Genomic DNA, 23,770 nt, shown 5'->3' on the forward strand with positions numbered 1-23,770 from the left:
AATACATTATATAGTAATAATAATAATGATATCGATTTACTGCAAATCTATTTAATTTTAAAAATTTTTTATATCAGAGAATAACAAAAAAAAATATAAAGGGAGAATAATTGCTTGAAATCTAATTCTTTCCTGGTAATGACATAGATTAAAAGATAAACGCGTATATAATGTGCCGTCATCATCATTACACGTGTAAAGTTTAATACGCGCTTTGTTTGATTATTTTAGTATAAATGCAAAATAATTGTGAGCAATATGTTTTTTCCTAGTTTTGGGTAGTTAAAATCGGTGATTCCATTTTTATATACAATAATCCTGTTTTTATTCTCTTTTATTCTTTTTCAAAGTAGTTTATAGTGCTTAAATAACACGCGTTATTTTTTTAAATAAATATAAATGGCAATTACTTTATCAATATTTTGGGGCTTTTTTTGATAATAATCACCATTTAAAATTATATAAGAAAATTATATATCTTATATATGTATATAAAATAAATAATTTTTCTATTTTATATATTGTTAGGTTCCATTATATGTAACACGTGCAATATACAAAGAATATAGCTCAAAGAATTATTTGATCTAGTTTTACAGATTTCACGGTGAAATAGGAAAGCCGTATGCTATTTGGGTTAATAGACGCACATGTTCTACATTTGAATTATAAAATATTCGTTAGTTTGCTCGCACATTAATTACGCACGTGCAAGTGATCGGAGTGAATGCGAAAAGTATGATTGCTTAATGGATATTTAATAAAAATCGAGCGTGATAAAATGCGACTGCTACTTTTTCGTGGCCGCTAATTACAACTACAATTACTAACAATTTAATGCGGATTAATGTGTACATACAACGCACGTTGTTTTACTTGCATTTAAAAATATTATAACAGAATTTGTTACCCTATACATGTTGATTACACAATTCCTATAAAACTTCATATTTCTTCTATTTTTATAATATATATGATACAATAATATTACTTTTTTTAATATTGCAAAGAAGGATATACATATATATGGATTTAATTTCTTAATCATGAGCGCATGAATTTATTGATATCTATTAAAAAGATTAGGAAAGCTTACATATCATGAATTAATTTGATTGCGTCAATTCTATTTTGTTATAATAATTTATAATCCTATCGCCCAATACAATAAGATCGATATTTCAAATGGTTTTTAATTAATATTATCGCGATTCTTCAGGTACTGCGCGTTATCCACATGAAGCGCTTTGATAAATACAACTTCGTTGCATGTTAATGTAAATTACGAATAATACTCGAGGCAATTATTTCAGGGTCACATACTTCCCGTAATATTGACGCACGTATTATTAAGTTATAAAAAAGTAAAAAATTTTATTTCTACGTTAGATATAATATTTGTATATTCTTGTTTCTAAAAAATATAAAAAAATTACTTTATTTTACAAAATAATAATCATCAATATTTGCGAGAAAAATTAAATTGCATTCTTAATTTTTTTTTTTCGAGAATAAAGTTAATGATAGACAAGTGTCACGAGATGTGCGTGACTGTTATATCACATAACAATGACATTGAAAACATAATAGTTCTGTCACGATTACGTCTTTAAGACATGCGTGTTCTTCGAAAAATGACACTCAATGCCTTATAATTGTAATGACTATTGTTTTCGTGACAATTATTTATTACTGTTTTCGCGCATGTATATGAAGAGACATTCTATTTATGCTATATTTAATCTGTTAAACTTTTCTTACGTAATTGTTCTTTTTGCGAATCTTGCGTCATCGGAAACATACGTTTGCAACAATCGCTATAATTACGTTAGTAACCTACATATTTAGTTTACACATAGTGATTATACGATGCAAGAAATGTTAAATATTTTTAAAGTTTTGTGCGCCGAATAAACTATTAATTTATGACTCTGCTTTATTTAATCACAATTTTTGTTTTATTTGATCTCATTTTCATTTAACTTGAAATAACAAATGTATCTCTGTTACATAATTTTGTGAACTTGCTTTTGCTCGCTCTTATTCTCGGATAAATTTTATTTTGGCACTCGGATTTATGGTACCGTGTAATACAGAAATAGAACTTTAAGGTATATTTGAAATTGCCGAAAAATTGTCAATAAATAAATGAATTCTTACAAACGTAACTTATTTAAAAAAAAATAAGATTAAAAATAGTCACTAAAAAAATCTCTATATACATTAAATACAAAAACCCTTTATGCACATTTTAATATAATTTCAAATTTATTTTAAAAAATATACAATTTGAAATTATTTAAACCACCTATAAAAATTATATATTTATTTAATTGTAACTTTAATTAATATAATTAATATATTTATTTATAATTTATGCTTGAATCATCTTCGACATGATCTTTCAAACATGTCATCGTGATAGTCATATTTTGAATCATGTCTTTGCATATCTGGCAGTAAGCAATCGACAGGTGACACCAGACATGCAGCAGCATGCGATTACGTCAAGATTCTCTTTCTTTTTTCTGATCATCGAACATGGCCTCGTCGTCATACTTATCGAAGCTGCATCAGCATGGCTTTACTTTCACACACAGTGTGCAAGCAAGATCTCAAGTAAATGCGCTATTACGCAATATACGCAAGGCAATAAAGTCGTATGGCAGAGATTAAGTGAGCTCTTATATGATCGCTATTAATAACCATGCAAATACTGTCATTGTTGTGATTTTCCATATCATTAATAGAATCTTCACATCGGCAATAGGTCGATAATGCCGACGATAATATAATAGTGTGAGAGGTTCTTTAGATCCCCGCATGCACGGTGACCTACCTACGATAGACTCATGTTCGTGTTACACAGCTGGAAATAAGTCATTTCTCCATTAGGTCCCCTTAGGCAACGCTCACATCAGGCTTTCATATCATTCAAGTTTTAATCTACTTCTTTCCGTTCTGTTTCTCCGTGCTTATTGTTAACACGCTGAAATATATTTGCATGCTCTTTCTCGTCCAAAAATATCTTCGTTAGGTTTTATAGTTCAGAACATAATGGAAAGTTATATATAAATTATTTATTAATGTTATTGTTTACATAAATTAGATATTTAATGAATAATAATTAATTTTGCATCTTCGAGCTTTCGAATAAAATGGAAATGTTTGTGAACGTTTTTTTTTCTATATTTAACAGATTTTTTTCGCAGTTGTAGTCTTGAATTACTATTCTTCATGTAATTTTATGGTGACCAGTAGTACATAAGGTATCTTCGTGTTAAATTGTGGTAAAGATAATTAACCATGCAGGGAAAAACTTTTTTTTTTTTTGTTTTTCTCATTACGCAACAACGATTGCCATGAAAGCCGACTTTTAATAATTCCTATTCTTTTCAATATTCTCGCGGAAGTGAAATCTTGAATACCTTCGTCAAGCATCATCGACATTGTGTTCCGTCGAGGACAATCGCTTTGCATTTAATTGCAGGGAAACGAGCTGAATACATTAAAATAGACAGACTTTTAGCTATGAACGTAATTGAATGCTGACGGGTTGTTGTATTCCTAAGTATGACGCCATAAAGCCGGAGTACTTACGTCGCGCACCTTTACTTTCTTTTACATATGAATCGATAGGCAGGAAAAGTTTTAAGATTCACACAAGATTTATCACACACAAAGTCTCTAATATATAATATAAAGGATTTATCAAATCAAATATAAAAGATTTATAAAAATCAGTTTTTTCACAAAATATTTTTCTTAATAAGATAGAAAAAAAATTTTTGCTCCGGTTTATTTTTATGATTTACCTGATACCAGATTCTTTATTAATGTCGAGATGAATGAACAAAAGTATTATATCTTCTTTTAAAAATCCTGAAAAATAAGCATAAAACAATTTCTAAAATATTTTTTAATTGATTTTTCTTGTCAACATTTTTTCAGGAGGTTTATTTTTATAATTTTTAAAAAATTTTCCTCATCGACAACATTTTTTGAGGAAGTTTTTCTTTATAATTTTTTTAAAGCCGCATTTTTTTTTTTTTTTTAAATTAAAATAGCAGCTCTCAGCAATGCATTAACCATACATAGAGTGATATCACTCGCGTTAATGGCTTGGGAAATCATATGGTTAAGTTGGAATCAAAGTTTCATCAGCACTTAAGCGTCTCGCGAGACCGAAGAAACCATAATGTCGAGACCGCCTTAACGTAATTCGTGTCGAAGTTTCCATGAGAAAACATGTTCCATTTTTTGCGAGAACGGTGGAGTGACTCGGGAAGGTGAAACGATCTCCGTAAAATTGAGATCCTTCGCTCGAAGTGTAACGCCTCGGGAGTATTACTGTTTACAAAGTAATATTCACGAATTTCACATGCATTTTTTTCTCACTTTATTTCAAATTCGCTTTGTCTTTGCGGCTCTATTCTATTTTTATAGCATACTGTTGAATCTTATAGAACAGGAGAATGATATTAAATTATATGTGCAATGTGTCGCATTTTCGTTTTTATTTAACGGCATGTCGATCGTTATGTAACTTGATTCTACCTTTAAAGAGATTTTATTCGGCTAAATATTCAAAGAGATTTTATTCGGCTAAATATATCGAGAAAAGTAATTGAGATATTTTCAGAGCAGAGCTCAGTCATGCTTCAGATGAATGATCTGTCCAAATAAACGATGCCGATCAAAGCTATCCTCACGCGGGCAATCTTTTTCAATTTTCCAGACATTTATGGAGTGACGGATGCGCAGCGCACGTGTGCGAACACGTGGACGCTGACGCCGGGGAAATCGCCGATCCATCGTCTTGTGAGACGTCTGATCATCCCTGTTTTATGCATCAAGGCATCCCTCGAACGTGACTTACGACGCGTCGGATAGGATTAGGAGGAAATTCTCTGTCGAAATTGCCTGCAGATTGGCAAGCCGTGAGTCATCAACCACATCCAATATCGACAATGAACTTAAATTCGCTTTCGCGGAGGAAGTGAAGGAATTTGTGCGTAATACAAGAAAAGATACAAATCCAAATGGCATTCTGATAAGAATTATAGATCATCGTTTCAACTGACACGAGAAAACATTGAGGTATAAATAAATAATGTTGCATATATACATATATATAAATGCATAAATAAATGTAAATGCATTTAGCATTTATTTATTTAAATTTATTTCTTTGTGCAAGAAGAAAACTAAAAATTTAGAGATAGGAAAGCTGTCGGCTAAATTTATATAAATGATGTATTTTATATACAGGTTGTATCTGAAATGATGCACTAAACTTTAGGAGCGTATTCTAGAGGTCAAAATAAGACTTTTTTTTCTTATAAACATGGGTCCGCAAATAAACCCCCTCCGAGCTAAAATTCGAAAATGTGTGAAATACGTTTTTATTTTTTCATTTTAGTGGAAAAAAAGTCTTATTTTGACCTCTAAAATATGCTCCTAAAGTTTAGTGCATCATTTCAGATACACTCTGTATATATATATTACTTAATTTTTTCTATTTTCATATTTCTTATATTTATTTATTTCTATTTCTGTTTCTATTTATTTACCTATTTACACAGAAATAGTTTAATAGTTAAAAAAGTTGAAAAATAATGTAATATTTTCATATAATATTTTTCTATCTGAAAGATTCGAGACATGATTACTTATAATTGCAAATCGATTTACGCGTCATGTCAAGTTACCGCGCTAATTACGGCGCTAATTTGCAATGCTTAGTTATGTTCTCGCTACGTGTGGTCATGCCGTCTGTGTTCACCTTAGCAGATCCGCCGGAAGTGGAGGAAGACAGGAGGGTGACTTGCGGAGTGAATGTCCTATGAGCTGCGCACGCATTCCTTAGGGACACGCGCGCGGTGCGGACACGATGCAACCCGACGAGGATATTCAGTATGCGCCGAGAAGCCGGCCGGTGAGCTTTTATGACAACTATAAGGTACGGTTTTATCCACGTGGCTCTGTTTATACGTGCGTGTCTTGTCTCCTTACATACTATGAAAAGCTTTTGCGATGACGCGATGCGACTAGCGATGATTAATCATCGATTCGATTATTTTTTTGTGTTTCAAAGAATTTTGTATAATATTAAAAAAATATTATTATAAAATACTATTCTGTAAAATATAAAATTGGTATCTTCTAAATACAGTACATTCAACGTTTTCAAAAGTAAGAAATGCCTTTTATATTTCTAGAAGCAAAAGAAGTTCTTTGCAATTAATTTTCCACATACAGAGAGAATATTTTATTCACGTAAATTTAAAGTAAATAGTACATTTAATAAATAAATATTAATTCAATAAATATTGATCAACTCTAATCACATTAGATTTCATCAGTCTCAAATAGCTCTAATTTTAAATTCCAGGAAATTTCACACAAAACTATTCACTTATTCAAAGAATCACATATCAACAATAAGAACTACAGTTTTTACCGTGTTACCGTATTTTTCGGACACCCAAATCCAGTTGCGCCCCTCTATAAAGTGGTCAGAAACATTTGGCAAAATAACTCGACCCTTTTTTTTTCAACTCCACAGGTCGTACCGATAATGCCGCCTTGCGTCACTTCCGCCATGAGCGTGGGCAATCTGAACCAGGTCCGCGACGGAAATGGCACGTCCGCCGTGTCTCAGAGCAACAACAACAACAAGAGCATTAATAACAGTAATATTAACAACAATAACAATAACAGGGTCAGTAGCGCCGTCAGCGCGGGCAACGTATCGAAGATTCATACTCCCAAGGTCACCGGTGAGTTGAATGCACTTTCCATGATGTTCTTTCTGTGTGTGTTTATGTGTGCGGTGTTTACCTTTTAATTGCGTGTTTTAATCCGCGATGATAAAAATGAAATAAGATAATTTTTGCGATCGTAAATGATTTGCTTCCGGTTTTTTCACTTACATTTTTATAAACTTAAGCATTTAATTATTCTTAAACGTGATTATATGTAATTTACATAATAGTCATTATTATACAAACTCTAATTTTGTATTGTTCCTGAATGATATTGTCGAGACGTTGATCGCGAGTTTGATTTATCTTTTAAATCTAAAAAATTAAACATAATTACAAACAAAAATATGCTTTTGAATAATTCGAATTAAATTTGCCTCGCTGTATTTGCTTATCTACATCGTATATTAATCTTTTTCGTGACAGGTTGACCTGTTCGTTCTACTTCAGGTGTTTTTAGCATCGCGAAATCTCATCGTTCTACATTCTATATGCTACGGTGCTAGCTTTTCATAGAAATGATATTCACGTGTGCCAAAATCGCGTGTGCAATTAAGCAAATTGCATATTTTGAAACAGATAACAAATGTGCAACAGTTGCAGTAGCTTTGCACGTTTTCTTTAATAACGATACATTTTTCTACAGAAAATTTCAAATATTTTTTTTTATGTAAAATATAATTTATACACACACATATAGAGTTAGAAATTGCACACATATTATGCTCGACAGATATTATGTTTCTCTTAAACTTCCTGCCATAAAAATATTCTTGAGAAATAAAAGGAACGTAAAGAATAATTAAGAAATCGCTGATACATAAAAAATACAGATGTGAGAGTAGTATATATATTATATCATGAACAAGCCAAACATTTGATGGTTTGAAGCATTAAATTAAATATTACACGATAAAGTGAATTATATTTTTTAAAATCGCTTACATAGTAAAGAAAGATAAACGAAAAATATCGTGACACATGCTAGAACTATGACTGAACGGTCATAAATCTATTATCTTTACACTTGTACGAAAATAAGTTCTCTTGTCGAAAATGTGATATCTAAAAGATTTGATAAAGTTAAATCAAAGAAACGAAGTTTAAATTTTGAAAACGAGATAATGAACTTTTTCCAAGAAGAAGAAAAAAAATATATTGTATGTGCTATGATTTCATGCTCGTGCACGATATAATATTTATTTTAAATTTTCGTATACTTAAAAGAATACGCGATTTAATTAAATTTATAAAAATAAAAATTTTTAATCAGAAGAAAAAATATTTGCTTTCATTTCCTTATAATCTTAACATGTAAATACATAATAAAAACACTATAAGTTAATCCTCCTTTTTTAACAGAATTAATGACAAGTGACAAGTAATAAGATTTGCAGAAACGTCATTTTTTTTATAGACAAATGTAATCCCAAAACGTTAAATTTTAATTTAAAAAAATAAAATACAGGCAGGATACTTAGATATTTTACTGGACATTTTAACAGGTGCGGTATCAACTGGGAACATCGGACGAATCTCCCGCGGCGAAAAAGAAAAGGAGCTTGGTCGAGCACCATCGATGGCCAACTGCTTGTCAACCACGGTTCCTGTCAACCTGGCAGCTTCTCAAATAGCCGGTCGACATACGCCTACAAGAAATTCTTTGAGGCATAGCAGGATGATCGTGATGCATCGGACCGGTCATCGTGAGTAGACTATTACCTGATATCCTTGTATCTTTTTTCTTTTTTATACTTTTTGAATAGTTTTGAAAGAAACTCTGCTTAACTCTATTCCAAGTAATTTACACACTGTGAGTATTTTTGTGATGCGCGACAAACGATTTTCAATTAATAGAAAACAATTTCTCATATTATCGGAAATACGATCATAAGAAAGTAACAAGTACTTGGTCAAAACGGGTCTTTCGGGATATCTGTTCAAGAACACATGCACTTGGCGAAGTATCGTAAAGTGAGCAGAGGTAATGGCATTTCTTCCATTCCACTCGGTCGATGAAATCTTGCGTATATGATTATTCGTTTTTTTTGCAATTGATTCAATCGATTTCTCTCGAGAGCGAGATTGCGCTCAGGAATCTCATTTCTCGGCCGCGGAATGCGACCGGTCAGGTATCTGTTCGATTTTCTCGATTTCCTTTGATAATCGTTTCGTCGCCTCGCGCGACATATTATTGCGCTTCCTGTGCTAATTAGCGTCACTCTTAATGCGCTCTGCGCCGTGTCGGTTGGCAGGATTGAGGTTGCTGCCAAGGCAGACAGGGAGATTATAATTAACGCTACGTTGTAGACGCAGGAAAGTGTGGTGGTTCTTTATCACCGCGGTAATTAGATAGCATAAAATGCACGCGGCAAATGGCAGCTAATGAGAGACGTCGGAGGTGACAAAAGTGCGACGTGTAAAATGATGAGAGCTTTTAAAAAGGGTAGCCGTAACATTGAAATAACGTTTATGTCACAATATATGAAAAATATGTCTAAAGAATATTGAAAGTAGAAAAGCGTGATCCCTGAAATTAAAAATTGCATATTATATTAAATAAATTAAATTTTAATGACGTTGCATTTTTATCAACGGATGTAAGAGAGAGAGAGAGATTATTGTGTTAATTATTATAGATATTTTTTTTATTTGGAATGCATGTAAAATAATTATGATTTTTTTTATATTTAAAATCATAACACAAACTATATATATAAAAGATATAAAAAGTTACTGCATTAAAATTATTGCAATATACTGAAAACTTTTTATTTAATATTTTAAATAAAAAATAGATATATATTTTAAAAAAATATGCAAGACAAATTATGGGACATTGGACATTATTATATATTCTAATATAATATATTAATTTGTCTATAGCTAGGAAAGAAATCCATTCTTTTCTTTCTTTTTAAGTCACCCTCGCGTAAATATTTTACTGATTGTGAGTTTTAAACGCTTCTTGCTTCGCTGGTCACCATACGTACTTTAAAGTGGATGCACATGGTTCTCCGCAGATAGCGGAAGTACCGGGTCGGAAATATATTACATGATTTTGTTGGTATGTGTTTGAAATATATAGTTTCAGCTTGATGCAAAAATGGAAAAAAAATTTGTCATATTTTTTAAATTGCCTCGCGTATTGCATCGCAATTAACTCCGTTTGCCATTGTAATTATATTATAATACTTGTCAAATTGCCATATGCTTGATTTTAACATACTTTCTGTTTACTTATCATATAAATATGGTTTCAAAAAGTAAGACTTTCTTGCCAAAAGAAAATGTATAATACTGAGTAAAATTATATAAAAATTTCCGTTATTTCAGAAATCTAAAACATATAAATTGTATAAATTATACTCTGTATTTACATAATAATAATACTCAAATACTAATTAAGACAAAGAAATGGTATATTAAATTAACAATGAGCATCGTTTTTTCGTGCCCTTGCGAGGAAACACAAGCGACACGTGTGAGCGCCGAAGGGTCGAAATTGATGAAACGTATACCTACCGTGATTCCGTTCTGCTCCGTTCAAGGGCCGCTCACGCGTTTAACATGGTCCTAACTCTATTTTGAGACCGGCGAAACAGACTTATGGAACCACTATTCTTACGCCCAATTTTCGGCATCCTTACACACGTTAATCTGCGTTTGGTTTTCATCTAACAATAAGAACGTCGAACAGTCAAACGATGCTAATTTTTTTGTTGCACTGAAAACAACTTAACTTTTAATTGAACTTTAATTCTCTCTTCTAGAATCACGAAAAATATTAATTTCTTTAGACAACGTGCAATTATTTACATGCATAATACTTTTTTGTATTAACAAATTTTTCACCAGTAGAGTGTCAAAAACGAAAAATAATTGTCGAGTAATTAATGAGTATAATTAATAAGAGGCAAATCGGAGTCATTCAATTGGTTATCGGCGTAATACATAATTATTCAATTACCCGTAGCTCTTCTTACGTAAGCTACGTAATTGGCATTATCTATGCAATAGGGCCAGCGGATAATGAAAACGTACCATCCATTATGTTTCCATGTATGCGTGTACGTGGGTTGTAATATTTTGCGGCAAATTTGCCGGACGTAACAACGCGACATACTACGTTACTCATTGTTATCTCTTACAATGTATGCATTTACATTCGCACCCACACATGATCGAGGCCATTCACGCCAATGTGCGCAATGTATTTGATGCAAATGAAGAAAAATTACAGGTAATTACATCGAATTTACACGACAAATGTATGTATAATGCGTGTTGTATATATCAAATAATTTTATCTTTAAATCTTTACAAGAGTAATTGATGTTAGATGATTCTAATCCTTATCTTTTATAATGAACAACTTTAATAATGAATGATATACATTTTTTTTTAATTTTAATCTGTAATTTTTATTTATCGCCGCTGTGAAACACCAAGTATATCAAATGCATTTGATCACCGAGCATTTTCGCACCGAGAATGTATTAACGGCAAATTAGTGTTAAATTAAAGATAATAGATGCTTGTTTCGTCGGCCGTTTTATCGCTATTTGACCTCTTGAGACGGTCCTTTCTTCTTTTATATTTGCACCGGTATATCTTTGCATTGTGCAATAAATACGTCATACATATAATAGCGAGGCAATACACAATGCGAACGATACGTATTCATGTCCCGCATTCTTGCATCGTGCGAACCAAGAAGCAGCAATATCTGTCGTTTAACTGTAGTGTCCATTTATCCGTTATATGGAAAACGATACGAGAAAGAATCATGAGAAAATAATCCTTTTTCTTTGATGATATCGCAGAAATTTACTTCTTCTTATTTTTGCGGAAACATTGGGTATTTACAATCATTATTAGCCATGTTATGAATGTATGCAATATTATTAGCAATTGTTGAAAGAAGTATGTAACACAGTATATATAATTATTTAAAAATACTTGTAAATTAGATGCGATTTATAGTATCGAATTATTTATTACTAATATGACGAGATAAAATTAAGTTATTAATGTCAATATAATTTATGAATAATATTATCGATGATAATTTCAGATAATCTTGCATTGAAAGAATAAGAATTATTCGTTCTTCCTGAGCATTAATTAAAGTATCATTATTTCGAAATTTTTTAATGACGATAGCATTAACGTAGAAGAATATAATGACATGTTTATTTAATAATGACTTAAAAAAAAAGCATTATATAATTTTTTTATATTTTATATTATTATAAAAAAAACCTTTTTTAGTTATAATTTACATTTTTTAAGATTAATGTAGTATGTGTGCTTAGAATTAAAAAATGTGTGTGGTTTTATAAGAAGAGTAAAAAATTTATTGTATATTACACTTTAAAATAATTATGCACGGGAACTATTTATATCCAACTCTTATTCTTAATGACTTACAGCCCATCTATCTGTAGACCATTTATGTTCCGCGTTGTGCACCTTGCTTTTACTCGTTAGTTATAGCGTGTCTATCTGCGGTACAGTTAGAGCTCCTGCGAGATGCAATCCTCGCGCGGCAAGTGCGTGCATTGCGTTTGCGCAAGTGAAAATAGGTTTTTCATCTCCGATTGAGAAATTATCGCATCTTTCACGGTTTGACGTTTGGCGATGATCACGAGACGTTAAAATTCTGTGCGGGTATCGCGTGGCAAAAGAATTTCTCCTATATAAGCACGTAACGTAAGATGCATTCACAATCAGTTCCTGACCAGTTAATCGTATAAGAGCGAGAGTATGAGGAACTTTGAATTACGGTATGACATTGTATATTCTGATTTGATAGCCCTCGGTTTAATATTGATAAGCGTTAGTGTGTAATTTTTATAAAGTCAGATTCTATAATAGATTTCTCGCACATTTTTTAACGCATACTGTTTTTGGAAAGCGTGAAGAAAAAAGAGGACAATAAAATACGGCAAATGCCAAAAAATAAATGTTTCCTTCGATTACAAAATATAGTTAATAATTTTTATGATCGGAAAATCCTCTTTAATTTCTTTTTTACTACTGTTAAAGCACGTACGTGCCTCAAGCAAGATCAGTCAATATAATAATCAATCAATAAACGAGTGAGATTTGTAAAAGATACATAAAGGAATAAATAAAAAATATTCTCTTGTAATAATTATTATATCTATTAGACACATCGCTCTTTGTCGTGCAATTTTTTCATTTAATAGTATTCCTCAACATGGAAATGATTGAGAAACACTGATTTAAATCTATAGAACATGATTATCTCAGGTGCGTACGTAAGTATTTACACATCGCAATAATGAGATTCCAAAGAATATCGGAATATTGAGAATTACACATCGCAATAATGAGAATCCAAAGAATATTTGGCATATAAAATATTATGATATATACAGGGTGTCCCCAATTTAAATGTCAAAACTTTAGGAGCGTGTAGGGGACCGATAAACTAAGACAAAATGATTTTGATTTATTCAGCTTCTGTTGGATTTTATTCGTGGATTTGCTACTAATGTTAAATTCTTTATATTATGATGAATTCTACTATTTAAAAAGAGATAAAGAAATAATTATATCCCAAATAATTATATAACGATCTTGTTTGATAATTATAAACGTTGATAAAAAAATCGAACATTCGTTTTTTTTTTAACTGATTGCTTTACTAATTTCTGATTATTTCGATATTTTTATATGTAAAACTTACAGACATAATAATTTTAATTATCTAAACAAAATTGCATGTACTATTCAATTTAGAGAAAGCTGCAAATATGATCATTTTTGCAACAAAATCCTAAAATTTATCAACTTTCAACGCTCTCTGCAGGCTAAACTATAGCTGCTAGACAGTTGTGCTCATTGAGATTTAATTTTATTCAGCGTCATATAAACTGCAAAAAATCTTAAAGTTTGAATGAAATCCACTGGAAGCCATTTCCCATAAGAAGTGTGCAGGTTCTTTGTGTTTTCCAAGCCTGAAAAAAGATTGAAAAGCCCGGAAAGATTGTCTACGCAACAATATCTTTTTTTTTCAATGTAGGACAAATCGATTTCGCAACAAAAGGAGATAACAGAGTTTTGTCTATATGCTCGACTCTCAATCGCTCTGTGTGATCCCACTTTTTTCCAATACTCTATTTCCCCGAAACTTTCAACATTCAATAGAAATTTAAGGTGACAAAGCGTGGGTTAAAATCCAAGGACTGATAACGGGACGTCCGAACCATAGTTAATGTAATTGACAACCTTTTGTCGGGAAAGAATTTCTATTGTATAAAATAATTGCAATATACAAAATAGAAATTTTTCAAACCAATATATTTAAAAAAAAAAATGCTTGTAGATATATATAAAACGATACATAAATATATACATATATAATATTATTTTTTTATAATAAATAAGTTTTAATAATAATCGTGTATATTTAATTACGAACTAAAGGGCTAATTCCAGATTTATTTTTACAAAACGCAACGTCATATGTATATATTATTGCAAAATATTGTGGTTTAGGCGATTGCTCGCGTTTCTATTCGAAGGAAAATAGTTGTCGCAAATCTTGGGTAGTGGGTGAATTTCCTGTTTTATTGCGTTATTGGCAAGGACGATACATTCAATCATTCAGCTAGATTACCTTGTATGGAGGGACGGCGACGAGGCCGTCTTGTATTGCAGGAAACTCTCCTTTCTATCGGACCAACACAGGTTTCTTGATACCGTGGGTTATCGACCGTTTACGCCACAGAGGAAATGTGTGTCACGACGAAGGATGAATAGAGCGCATGCCTGCTTCGCAATGTCGAATTATCTAATAGATGACCGATCGCTTCGTGACTCGACTCACTCTAGAGCCTAGGATATCTATAAGATCGTTTAGGATGTAACGTAGCGAGTTGCATTGCGAAAACCGACTTTTTCCCTTTAGCGTGGAATAATTCCACGATGACTAAGACAGAATGTTAATCGTGGGGAAAATAAAGACGGCAAAAGGTTCTCTGTGTTTCACGTGTTCGAATTTATATTACAAAATTATTGCAAAATTCTATTTGCAAAATGCAAGGCTTAGCTTAGCTTTTTCGTTTTGCCAGTGATTAGATATGCATTTCTCATCATGACGATGCAAGAATGATATAGAATATCAAATTTATATCTTCAAAATAATCTTTGATTCGCATGCAATACATATATATGCTGATTTTTTTATTTAATATTATTTGGGATATAATTATAATAAATCTTCACACACACAAGTGCAAATTCTGCCTAAATTCATATCGAACTACCAGTGACAGTTTCAAAAAATTGATTTTGTATAATCTCTATAATTTTTTATAATCATGTAGTAGGATATAAACAATATCTACTAGCACACTAAAGTTAAAAATCGGGTTTATTTTTAGATCGAGAGAAATTTTTACCTCCTTTGATCTATCATCAACAATTAGCACGATGTCTGGCGGTACTGCAGACCAGTCTTGGCATCGCGGTGACTTTCCTGTCGTTATGGTTGCTGCTTTGGGCACCGAATCTTCCCATCACGGACAATCCTTATTGGAGCGGCATTTCTGTAAGTGTCACAATTTTACACAGTGATTAGATATACGTTTCTCATCACGACGATGCAAAAATGATATAGAATAGTAATTCTCTTTATTTATTTAACAAACTAACTCTTTGTTAGAATAGATACGCTAACGCGTGACTATAATTATGCTTATATATATATCATATAAAGTGACATGATTATATATTTTAAACAATTATCATCTTTAAATGATATATAATTTTATAAATCACAGCAATTATATATTTTTTAAGTTAATAGTCATTTATTGGCGGTTGCATCTATTTCGATAGTTTCTTCAATAGTACATTTTTTATATAAAGTTAACAATGTTTAAAACTTATATTCTTTAACTATAATTAAAGGTAAGTATGCAATAAAGATTATATTCTATCCAGCAATAAAATTGTACCATTATTTTACCAACAATATTTTTCAATTTTGTGATCGAATGATATATATCTTTTTATATAATATATTATATATGTATGTACATATAATTATATTTGTTACTAACACGTAAGTATATGTATATTAACATCTTGTAAATTGTCATGCTTCTTCACAGTACTTTCTTTGTACGTGTGTTTATATATATATATTTGCTGTTTAATATTTTTAATTTTGGATATCTTCAGCTCTTGATGTCGGGTAGTTTCGGAATTGGTCTCCTATGCTGTTTCAAGAAGGAATATCCGGATATGAGTCCCGGATTTTGTCTTTCCACCACAAAGGTATGTAAGAATTTCCTATGATTCACTGTAGATCTCTACGGAAAAAAATTCAAGGCCGAATCCATCTTATTAAGAACCCATATTATTATCTACCCAGCTTCTTTAATGATAATTATTTCTTGTTCTCTTAGTATAGTTTAAAATACAATATGCATATATTTTATATATTATATAGTATAATATCATTATATATTGTATATTATATTATATTATATGTTCTTATATCAGTTATAAGAATTTGAATTGTAAAAAGAATAACAATTTAATTTTAATTTTATTTTGATTTATTAATAACTTATGACTTTCTGACGACATATATTATTATCGAATAATTATAGTATATTTCTCTCTCTTTCTCTTTTGCTTTCTCTGTGTTATCGCGCCTATGTATATCTTGTTTTGCTACGTCAAACAGGTTGTTAGCGTGTTTTTGGCGGTTCTGGCGACTATGGCGTGCGTGAGTGCGTGCGTATTCTCTGCGATGCACTTGTCGCGACTCATGGGACTGGAATGCACTCCAGCACGAGTACTAAACGCCACGTGTGTATGCAGGCCACGCGGGGAGTCGCCTGATTCACTCGAAGATGCAGTCAGGTATGTCACGTAAAATAAGAGTCTCCGATATTGATAAACTATATAACATTTTTTAAAGCATTCAAAAATTTATGAAAAATTATAATATATATGTGATATATTACGCGAGTTGTTTTTGAAGGCAATACTGTCTCTCTCACAGGGCCTTTTTCATTTTAATCTCCAAATAGAGATTTTCGCTTATTTCAATATCAGCAATCTGAATAATCAAACTTTAAATTTTTGAAGTACAATATAGGATTCTTTTTATATTTTAAGAATATTTTAAGATATACGTCTTTCCCGATTTTATCACCCCTCCTTTCCATTATCAAAAACTCTGAATAGGCGAGAAGAGTTTGATATCTAAAAACGCTTTTGTTTTTCAAAAAACAACATAACAACCATATTACATCGTGTAACACAACAAGTTTAGTATTACGACGATATGCATATAAAAAGCGATATTTTTTTTATATCTCACCAGATATATGGATCTTAATTGTCCCGAGGTAGAAGATATTCTGACGATCCTCCTCATCTTCTCGTGTACTTGCAACGGATTAGGCATGTTGTCAGCAGGATGTTATAGTTACCTCCATTGGATCACGCGATACAAGAGGCCAAAGTATATACAAGTCAGGACTAACAATATGTCCACGAACAATACGCTCAGCAATAGACCAATCTACAAACCGAAATTGGAAGAGCGATGACGCTTGCAGATGCTATAATGATCGAAATGCTTCCATTTTGTTGTGATCCATCAACATCTTTCTTGTGATCGTGGGATTGATCAACACAACGTTACATATGTAATGAACATGAACGATTATGAACGATAAATCTTATTCTACATTAATAGGTGAAACCATTCCGATAAATAAAATGACAAAAACAATTGTTCTAATGCACAAACGAGAAGAAGAAACATATTTTATACAAAGACATGAGTAGAGAAATTTTAATCGACAAGCTAGAGAATTCTCTTCGTCACTTTACACTGGATAACAAATTCACAATTTTGCAGAAAGTGACATAATAAATCCTTGAAAAAAAAAAAACGCCCTCATAATCGAAAATCCAAGATTAGAAAAAGTGTGTGTATATATTTATTATTAATCATTAATGATACAATAATGATATAATATTATTGAAATACGATACAATAATGGATCACTATATAGTGGAAAAACAATTTTGAACTCGATAAATAGCGCTCATTTTTTATTACGTGAAGGCTCAGTATTTTTTTAAACTTAATGTGTGTATTTATGTGTGCGTGCATTTGACAGTGCGTTTGTCTTCCAACTGAAAGGAATTTGCTGAAACGAACGAAGACTATAGACTACATATTGACTTTTTTATCCATTTACATTAAGACTAAGGCTTATAAATGAAACAAGTACCTCAGACTTTTGAAATAATATAATATCAAGATATTTACGTTATCTTTTATACATTACATATATTAATTGTATTTAGTAAAATAATATGGAATTACAAAAAATGTCATATGTATTTATACAAAATAAAAATCTGTGGCGAGTAATATTGATACAAAATTATATACACGATGTCAATCTTATTACAAGATCTGATTTCAGAATTGCTCAAAATACCAAAATAAAAATAGATGGTATTCAAGAATTTTGTGCTTGTCAAAAAACAATACGAAAAAAAAAATGAGAAATGTGTGCAACAATTATAATCCTTTTGTATTGTATGTAGATATGTGTTTCAATTTAGAACTTACACAATTCCTCTTTTCTATATATGTAAAATAACAAGATTTCACTGGATTTTTATGCATGCTGCAATTTTCAAATAAATAATCTCACTAGAAACAACTTTTTTAAAAAAGCTCATTAATACTAGTTCTACATTAATAATCTATTTATGTTTCTATATTTTTATGTGACTTTGTTATTGAAATATATAATTTTTTCACAACCCGAAATATTCGAATAAAAAATTAATAGTTTTAATACAAAATCTGTTTATAACATAATGGAAAAATATCAGAGAGAAAGGAAGAAAATATATTAAAAATCCTTTTAACGATTTTTTATCTCCATTTTTTCACTACTAAAATTTTATTATTAATGTACTAACATAATGCTATTTGTGATGCTAACATAATGTTTTAATTTATACATCTCTACAACTTGCAATTATAATACTCTTTTTACATGTCAATTTTTTTAAAATTAATAACTGTGAGAAACTACGAGAAAAAATTTTTCTAGTGAAAATCATATAGATATTTTAAGAAATATTTTTAATTAATATTAATAAAAGATATGAACGTATTAATTTTTATATTTTAAAATATGCGGTTTTAACAAATTAAATGTAAACGCAACAATAATATTTATTTATTAATTACTAATTATTTATTACTAATTTATTTATTAGTTACTAATCTTGTGTTTGATGCAGCAAGTTGAAAGCCGAGTATGACATCTTAAGCAACTGTAAAGAATTGTTTGAAATTATTCAAAATTTGTATGTTATTGATATTTAGTAATAATTCTTATTGTGTTAATTGATTGATACTGACAGCTACAAACGAGTCAAGATTTAATGATAATATGTACATGCTACTAAATTCGATGGGGATTGTTGAGCGCTTCATAATGAGTATAAGATCTTTCTTGCAGCTACTGCTAAGTGCCGGCCATTCCACTTTGTTATAAATGTTATTCGCCAAATGAAGACTCTACAAATAAAGATGCTTTGCAATATTGCACATTGTAAAAAAAAATATCAGTATTTATCTCAATTTTTTTTAAATTTTGTATTTTTATTATATTTAAAATTTATTTTAGATAAATCATATACTTTTGTCTTGACTTCGTTTCCGAACCAACAATAGATAAAAATTTGCGCCAATATAGCACCCATATATATCATCAATGAAATGAAAACTACAAAACTCGATGTCGTTGCTATTCGATATAAATTCGAACATAGCACCAACATGCTCACCGCAAACTGTAGAGCAATTATTTTTGAGAACATTGCATTCACCGTGCACGCGTATCTACAATGGAGTAAAAAATTTTTAATCCATTTCGTTCTTATTATTTTTTTATATTACTTAGCGAACAATTAGCAATTGTTATAAAGGCGCGACTTCATTTTGTGTGTAGTTCAAATTTTTTAGAGCAGAATAAAATTATAAAAATAATATTAAAAAACTAACTCAAAGATATAGTTATGATGACGAATACAATCGTGCAGGACGTGTTGACTATGCATGATTTTTGTCAATCGATACTCCAAAATTTCAAGCTGACAGCAAATATATAACATTAGTCCGCAAATTACACTTTCACAAGCAACGTTTACTATACCCGAGGTTGCCATGCCTATCAATTGGTAAATATACACAAAAAAGTATACTGCAAAGGATGAATAATCGAATGGCATCCATGCTTTGTAGGTCAAGTTTCTTTTCGTGAACTCTGTGAAAAAAGACGTCAAAACTATCGATATGACCGCCATCGTGACGAGAATCAAATACCGTAACGTATTGTTCCTATAAAATAATTATAAAGATTATATTAATTTATTTTTTTATAAGATTTAATCATTGGTATTTTTTCCTCTTTCTTCTCTTCTCTTTTTGGATATTTATTATACTATTTGTATATAGAATACTATTTTATATATTTTTTTATTTTATAATTATAAAAATAGTTCTTATTTCAGAAAATAATATAGTTGTATATGAAAAAATATTAAATTATATATGTCAGATACTATTTGTATAAAATTATCATGTAAAAGTATACAAGCATATAAATGTAAATATATTTTAAAGCATTGCCCTAAAATATTTAAAAGCACAATATTCTGCCATTTAAAAAATTAATTATCAAAAAATGACTAATGCATTTTACTTGATATATTACATAATTTGATTGACGCAAACTTATATAAAATGATATAATAATACTTACTCTACCATCTTCTCAAATTTTTGTTGAATCATTGCTTCGTGTGTTTCACATATTGCGAAAGGTTTCTTGATAAGAACGTTGATTACGACCATGATTTTTTTTCGATCTATCCACATATAAACTTGTTTATAGCCTGCGACGAATACGGTCAACATCATATATAAAGAATCGGTGAATTCGTCAGAATTTTCAACATTAAATATGATGTTCATAAATTGCGATAACGCAAATGTACATAATGCAGAAAAAAGAAACATGGCGTGAGTTTTATATATTATATGTTTAAATAATGACGTCCATGAAGATGGTTGCCAGCATCCAGCAAATGCACAAATTAGGAATGTAAATTTCAGCACGCGCATTTAAGCTTCTCTAATGCAATTTTGCCTATTAATAGCTATTATTTATTAATTATATTAATTATTTTACGATTAAAATATTTCTGTAAAAAATAGAGATTTATATGTTAAAAAAATAAAATTAATTTCCTGAAAAAACGCGTCGAGAGAAAAAGCTTATAATAAAAACTACGGTACTATCTTATTATTTGTTTAATCAAATCTTTTTTTCTTCGATAAGTTTCAAGTATATATTTTACTTATTTTTTACAAATATATATGTATACTTTATTTTAGAATATTAAATATTTAAAGTTTAATTACAAAATGTTTAATATATTGCACATTGTAAAAGAGCAAATAAAATTTATATTAAAAAAAATTATTTTAGATTATTAGATTATTTTTGAAAAGATTATTCACATTATATGGAATACACGGACAGACATCTATCCAAAAAATTAGTTATTTAATGTTATCTCTTTAACTTTTAAATATATATTATATATAAGTATACATTAGGCTTATACATACAAAAAACTTTTCTAACCCACTTGCACTATAAATTATTTGCGTTTATATTCAGTTTTTTCCTAAAAAAATTTAAAAAGTTAAATTTATTAAATTAAAATTAATTTAATTTAATAATTTTTATAAAACATTTATTTAAACCCTTTATCACGTCTTAAATGTCGATGGATAAATTAATATCGTAAGAGAAAAAGATACTGAAAATGTCTATAGCCGCGCGATGTGACTTTCTGATAATAATGTTACTCGTCATATCCCATTATGTCTATCATTATTTCTTCTCTATCTTCTCGATACCTGTCTTATTAAAAAATTGCATAATGTACCGTTATTGTCATGAAGACAATGGGACAGAAAAGTTATATGGCAAAATAAATTTCTTGAAATAGACCATTAGCCTATAATATAAGGAATATTTTGATACAGCTTACTCATTATATATGTACATCAAGATGTTATATTTATTATCTATTCCTATTGTACTGTTCATAATTTCGTCGAATATATATTCTTTTAATGTTAAGTAATGGATCATCAGTTGTAGTTTATGAAAACTTAATACTAGCTCGTATATTCGCTTGAATAGTACAATATTTTTATGATCATATTATACGTATCGGCGTATGTACATCGGAATATAATAAGATATTATAAATATTCCTTTGGTTACAGCATCAATTCTTATCTTGTTTCTCATCGGACATAAACAGGGTAAGGAAAACTTCTAACTCTTAACATAGATGTATTTCAAAAAGCGTCACACTGACAAATCGTATATAATGCAATTCAAAATTTTCTTATCAAATATTTATTTATATGTGTATGTTTGCGCTTTTCTCTACTAGAATAATTATTGCTATGTCCGACGTTAAAATATAATAGCTGTCCAAAATATTCAAATAAGAAATTAATAATTTTAGCACGAAGCATGTTTGTTACGCGATAGAAAAATATCAAAGAAATAAAATAGAAAATTTCGAATGTGAAAATAATATTGTTTTGTTTGGTAAACTTTATAATAGGAACGTTTGTGCTTAATGGCTCATATTTTCGCTTTGACGTTCTTACGTATTATTAGAACTTGTTCTTATACGAACTGCAATTTTTAAAAATGTTGGTAATAAAAAACTTATAAAAAGTTTTATAGATTTCTTGAAAATTATTTAGTCATATTAAAATGAGAGAGAAAGAGAGAGAGAGAGAGATTAATATATTTATTTCTGCACTTTTTCACATAACATCCGTCGAATGTGATGTCATAATAAATTAAATGTGAACAATAATAACTTCCGTTATTATACACGTTACTATTCTTGCGTTTGATGCAGTAAATTGAAAATCGAGTATGACATCTTAAGTAACTGTAAAAAACACATGAATATATCTAAAATTATTTGAAATATATATAATAATCAGCAACAAGAAATTAATATTATCTTTAGTAATACTGACAGCTACAAACGAGTCGACATTCATCGTGATTATATAAGCACTACTAAACTGGATGGGAATCATCGCACGCTTCATAATTAATAAAAGAGCTTTTTTGTTGTTATTACTAAGTGTGATCCACTCCATATTATAAATGTTATTCACGAATTGAAGACTCTACAAATAAAAATATATAACACAATAAATTACATGTTACTTGCAGAAAATGCCATATTTTTCCTAGTAATTTTAACCATTTTTTATTAATTGTCATCTAATGAGTTAATTTGTTTTTTTTTTTCTAAATAATATTTAGTATTTAAATAAGATCAATTTAAGTAAGATATATATACTTTTAACTTGACTTCGTTTCCAAACCAGCAATATATGAAAATTTGCATTAATATAGCACTTGTATACATTATCAATGGAATGAAGCTCATATAGTCTGTTGCCATAGCTATTCGGTACATATTTGAGCATACTACCAACATGCTCACCGCAAACTGGATGGCAATTATTTTCGCAAATGTATTGTTTATCGTGTATGCATATCTGCGATTAAAAAATACAAGGAATTGATATCCCCGCAAATAAATCGTGATATTATTCACAAATCGTTGAATTTATTTATATGCGCGCACGTATTATTAGATTTAATAATTAGTTATTCCATACAAATATAAAATATTACAGATTCTTTTCGCACGTTTTATAGTTATTCGAATTCTTCAATTAATTCGGTGGGCATTAATCTATTCTCAGTAAAAATTTTATTGAATACTATTTTTAGTTACAAAATGTATGTATAAATTATTATATTATTATATTATTTTAATAATATTTT

The 23,770-nt window shown here is 29.9% G+C and overlaps 3 protein-coding genes across 6 annotated transcripts in view; 1 reads left to right on the forward strand and 2 right to left on the reverse strand.

The window, feature by feature from the left end:
- LOC115236998 overlaps positions 1 to 18,220 on the forward strand; it is a 22,989-nt gene extending 4,769 nt beyond the window's left edge. For 2 of the 4 annotated variants that reach the window (XM_029809737.1, XM_029809734.1), the window contains exons 2-9: positions 4,739 to 5,100; positions 5,794 to 5,962; positions 6,569 to 6,782; positions 8,273 to 8,473; positions 15,185 to 15,351; positions 15,987 to 16,082; positions 16,498 to 16,676; positions 17,143 to 18,220. In XM_029809737.1, the coding sequence (XP_029665597.1) occupies positions 5,894 to 5,962; positions 6,569 to 6,782; positions 8,273 to 8,473; positions 15,185 to 15,351; positions 15,987 to 16,082; positions 16,498 to 16,676; positions 17,143 to 17,371 (1,155 nt within the window). In that variant the 5' untranslated portion in view covers positions 4,739 to 5,100; positions 5,794 to 5,893 and the 3' untranslated portion in view covers positions 17,372 to 18,220. Of the gene's footprint in view, positions 1 to 4,738; positions 5,101 to 5,790; positions 5,963 to 6,568; positions 6,783 to 8,272; positions 8,474 to 15,184; positions 15,352 to 15,986; positions 16,083 to 16,497; positions 16,677 to 17,142 lie in introns of all 4 variants that reach the window. The other 2 variants (XM_029809736.1, XM_029809735.1) reach the window with 2 other exon arrangements.
- Positions 18,221 to 19,076: 856 nt separating this feature from the next.
- LOC115236951 (putative odorant receptor 92a) lies at positions 19,077 to 19,810 on the reverse strand. Its single transcript, XM_029809691.1, has 3 exons — positions 19,500 to 19,810; positions 19,219 to 19,377; positions 19,077 to 19,130 (listed from the first exon to the last, which is right to left on the reverse strand). The coding sequence occupies exons 1-3, from the start codon at positions 19,677 to 19,679 to the stop codon at positions 19,077 to 19,079; spliced, it is 393 nt and encodes a 130-aa protein (XP_029665551.1). The 5' UTR covers positions 19,680 to 19,810.
- A 1,552-nt stretch (positions 19,811 to 21,362) lies between these two features.
- Positions 21,363 to 23,770, reverse strand: part of LOC115236946 (odorant receptor 94a-like) — a 3,882-nt gene continuing 1,474 nt past the window's right edge. The window contains exons 3-5 of the mRNA XM_029809684.1: positions 23,277 to 23,478; positions 22,945 to 23,100; positions 21,363 to 22,853 (exon numbers count right to left, since the gene is read on the reverse strand). Coding sequence (XP_029665544.1) covers positions 22,800 to 22,853; positions 22,945 to 23,100; positions 23,277 to 23,478 — 412 coding nt within the window. The 3' untranslated portion in view covers positions 21,363 to 22,799. The remainder of the gene's footprint in view (positions 22,854 to 22,944; positions 23,101 to 23,276; positions 23,479 to 23,770) is intronic.

Source organism: Formica exsecta, unplaced genomic scaffold (assembly GCF_003651465.1).
Source record: "Formica exsecta isolate Colony F162 unplaced genomic scaffold, ASM365146v1 scaffold265, whole genome shotgun sequence".
Classification (NCBI taxonomy): Eukaryota; Metazoa; Arthropoda; class Insecta; order Hymenoptera; family Formicidae; genus Formica; species Formica exsecta.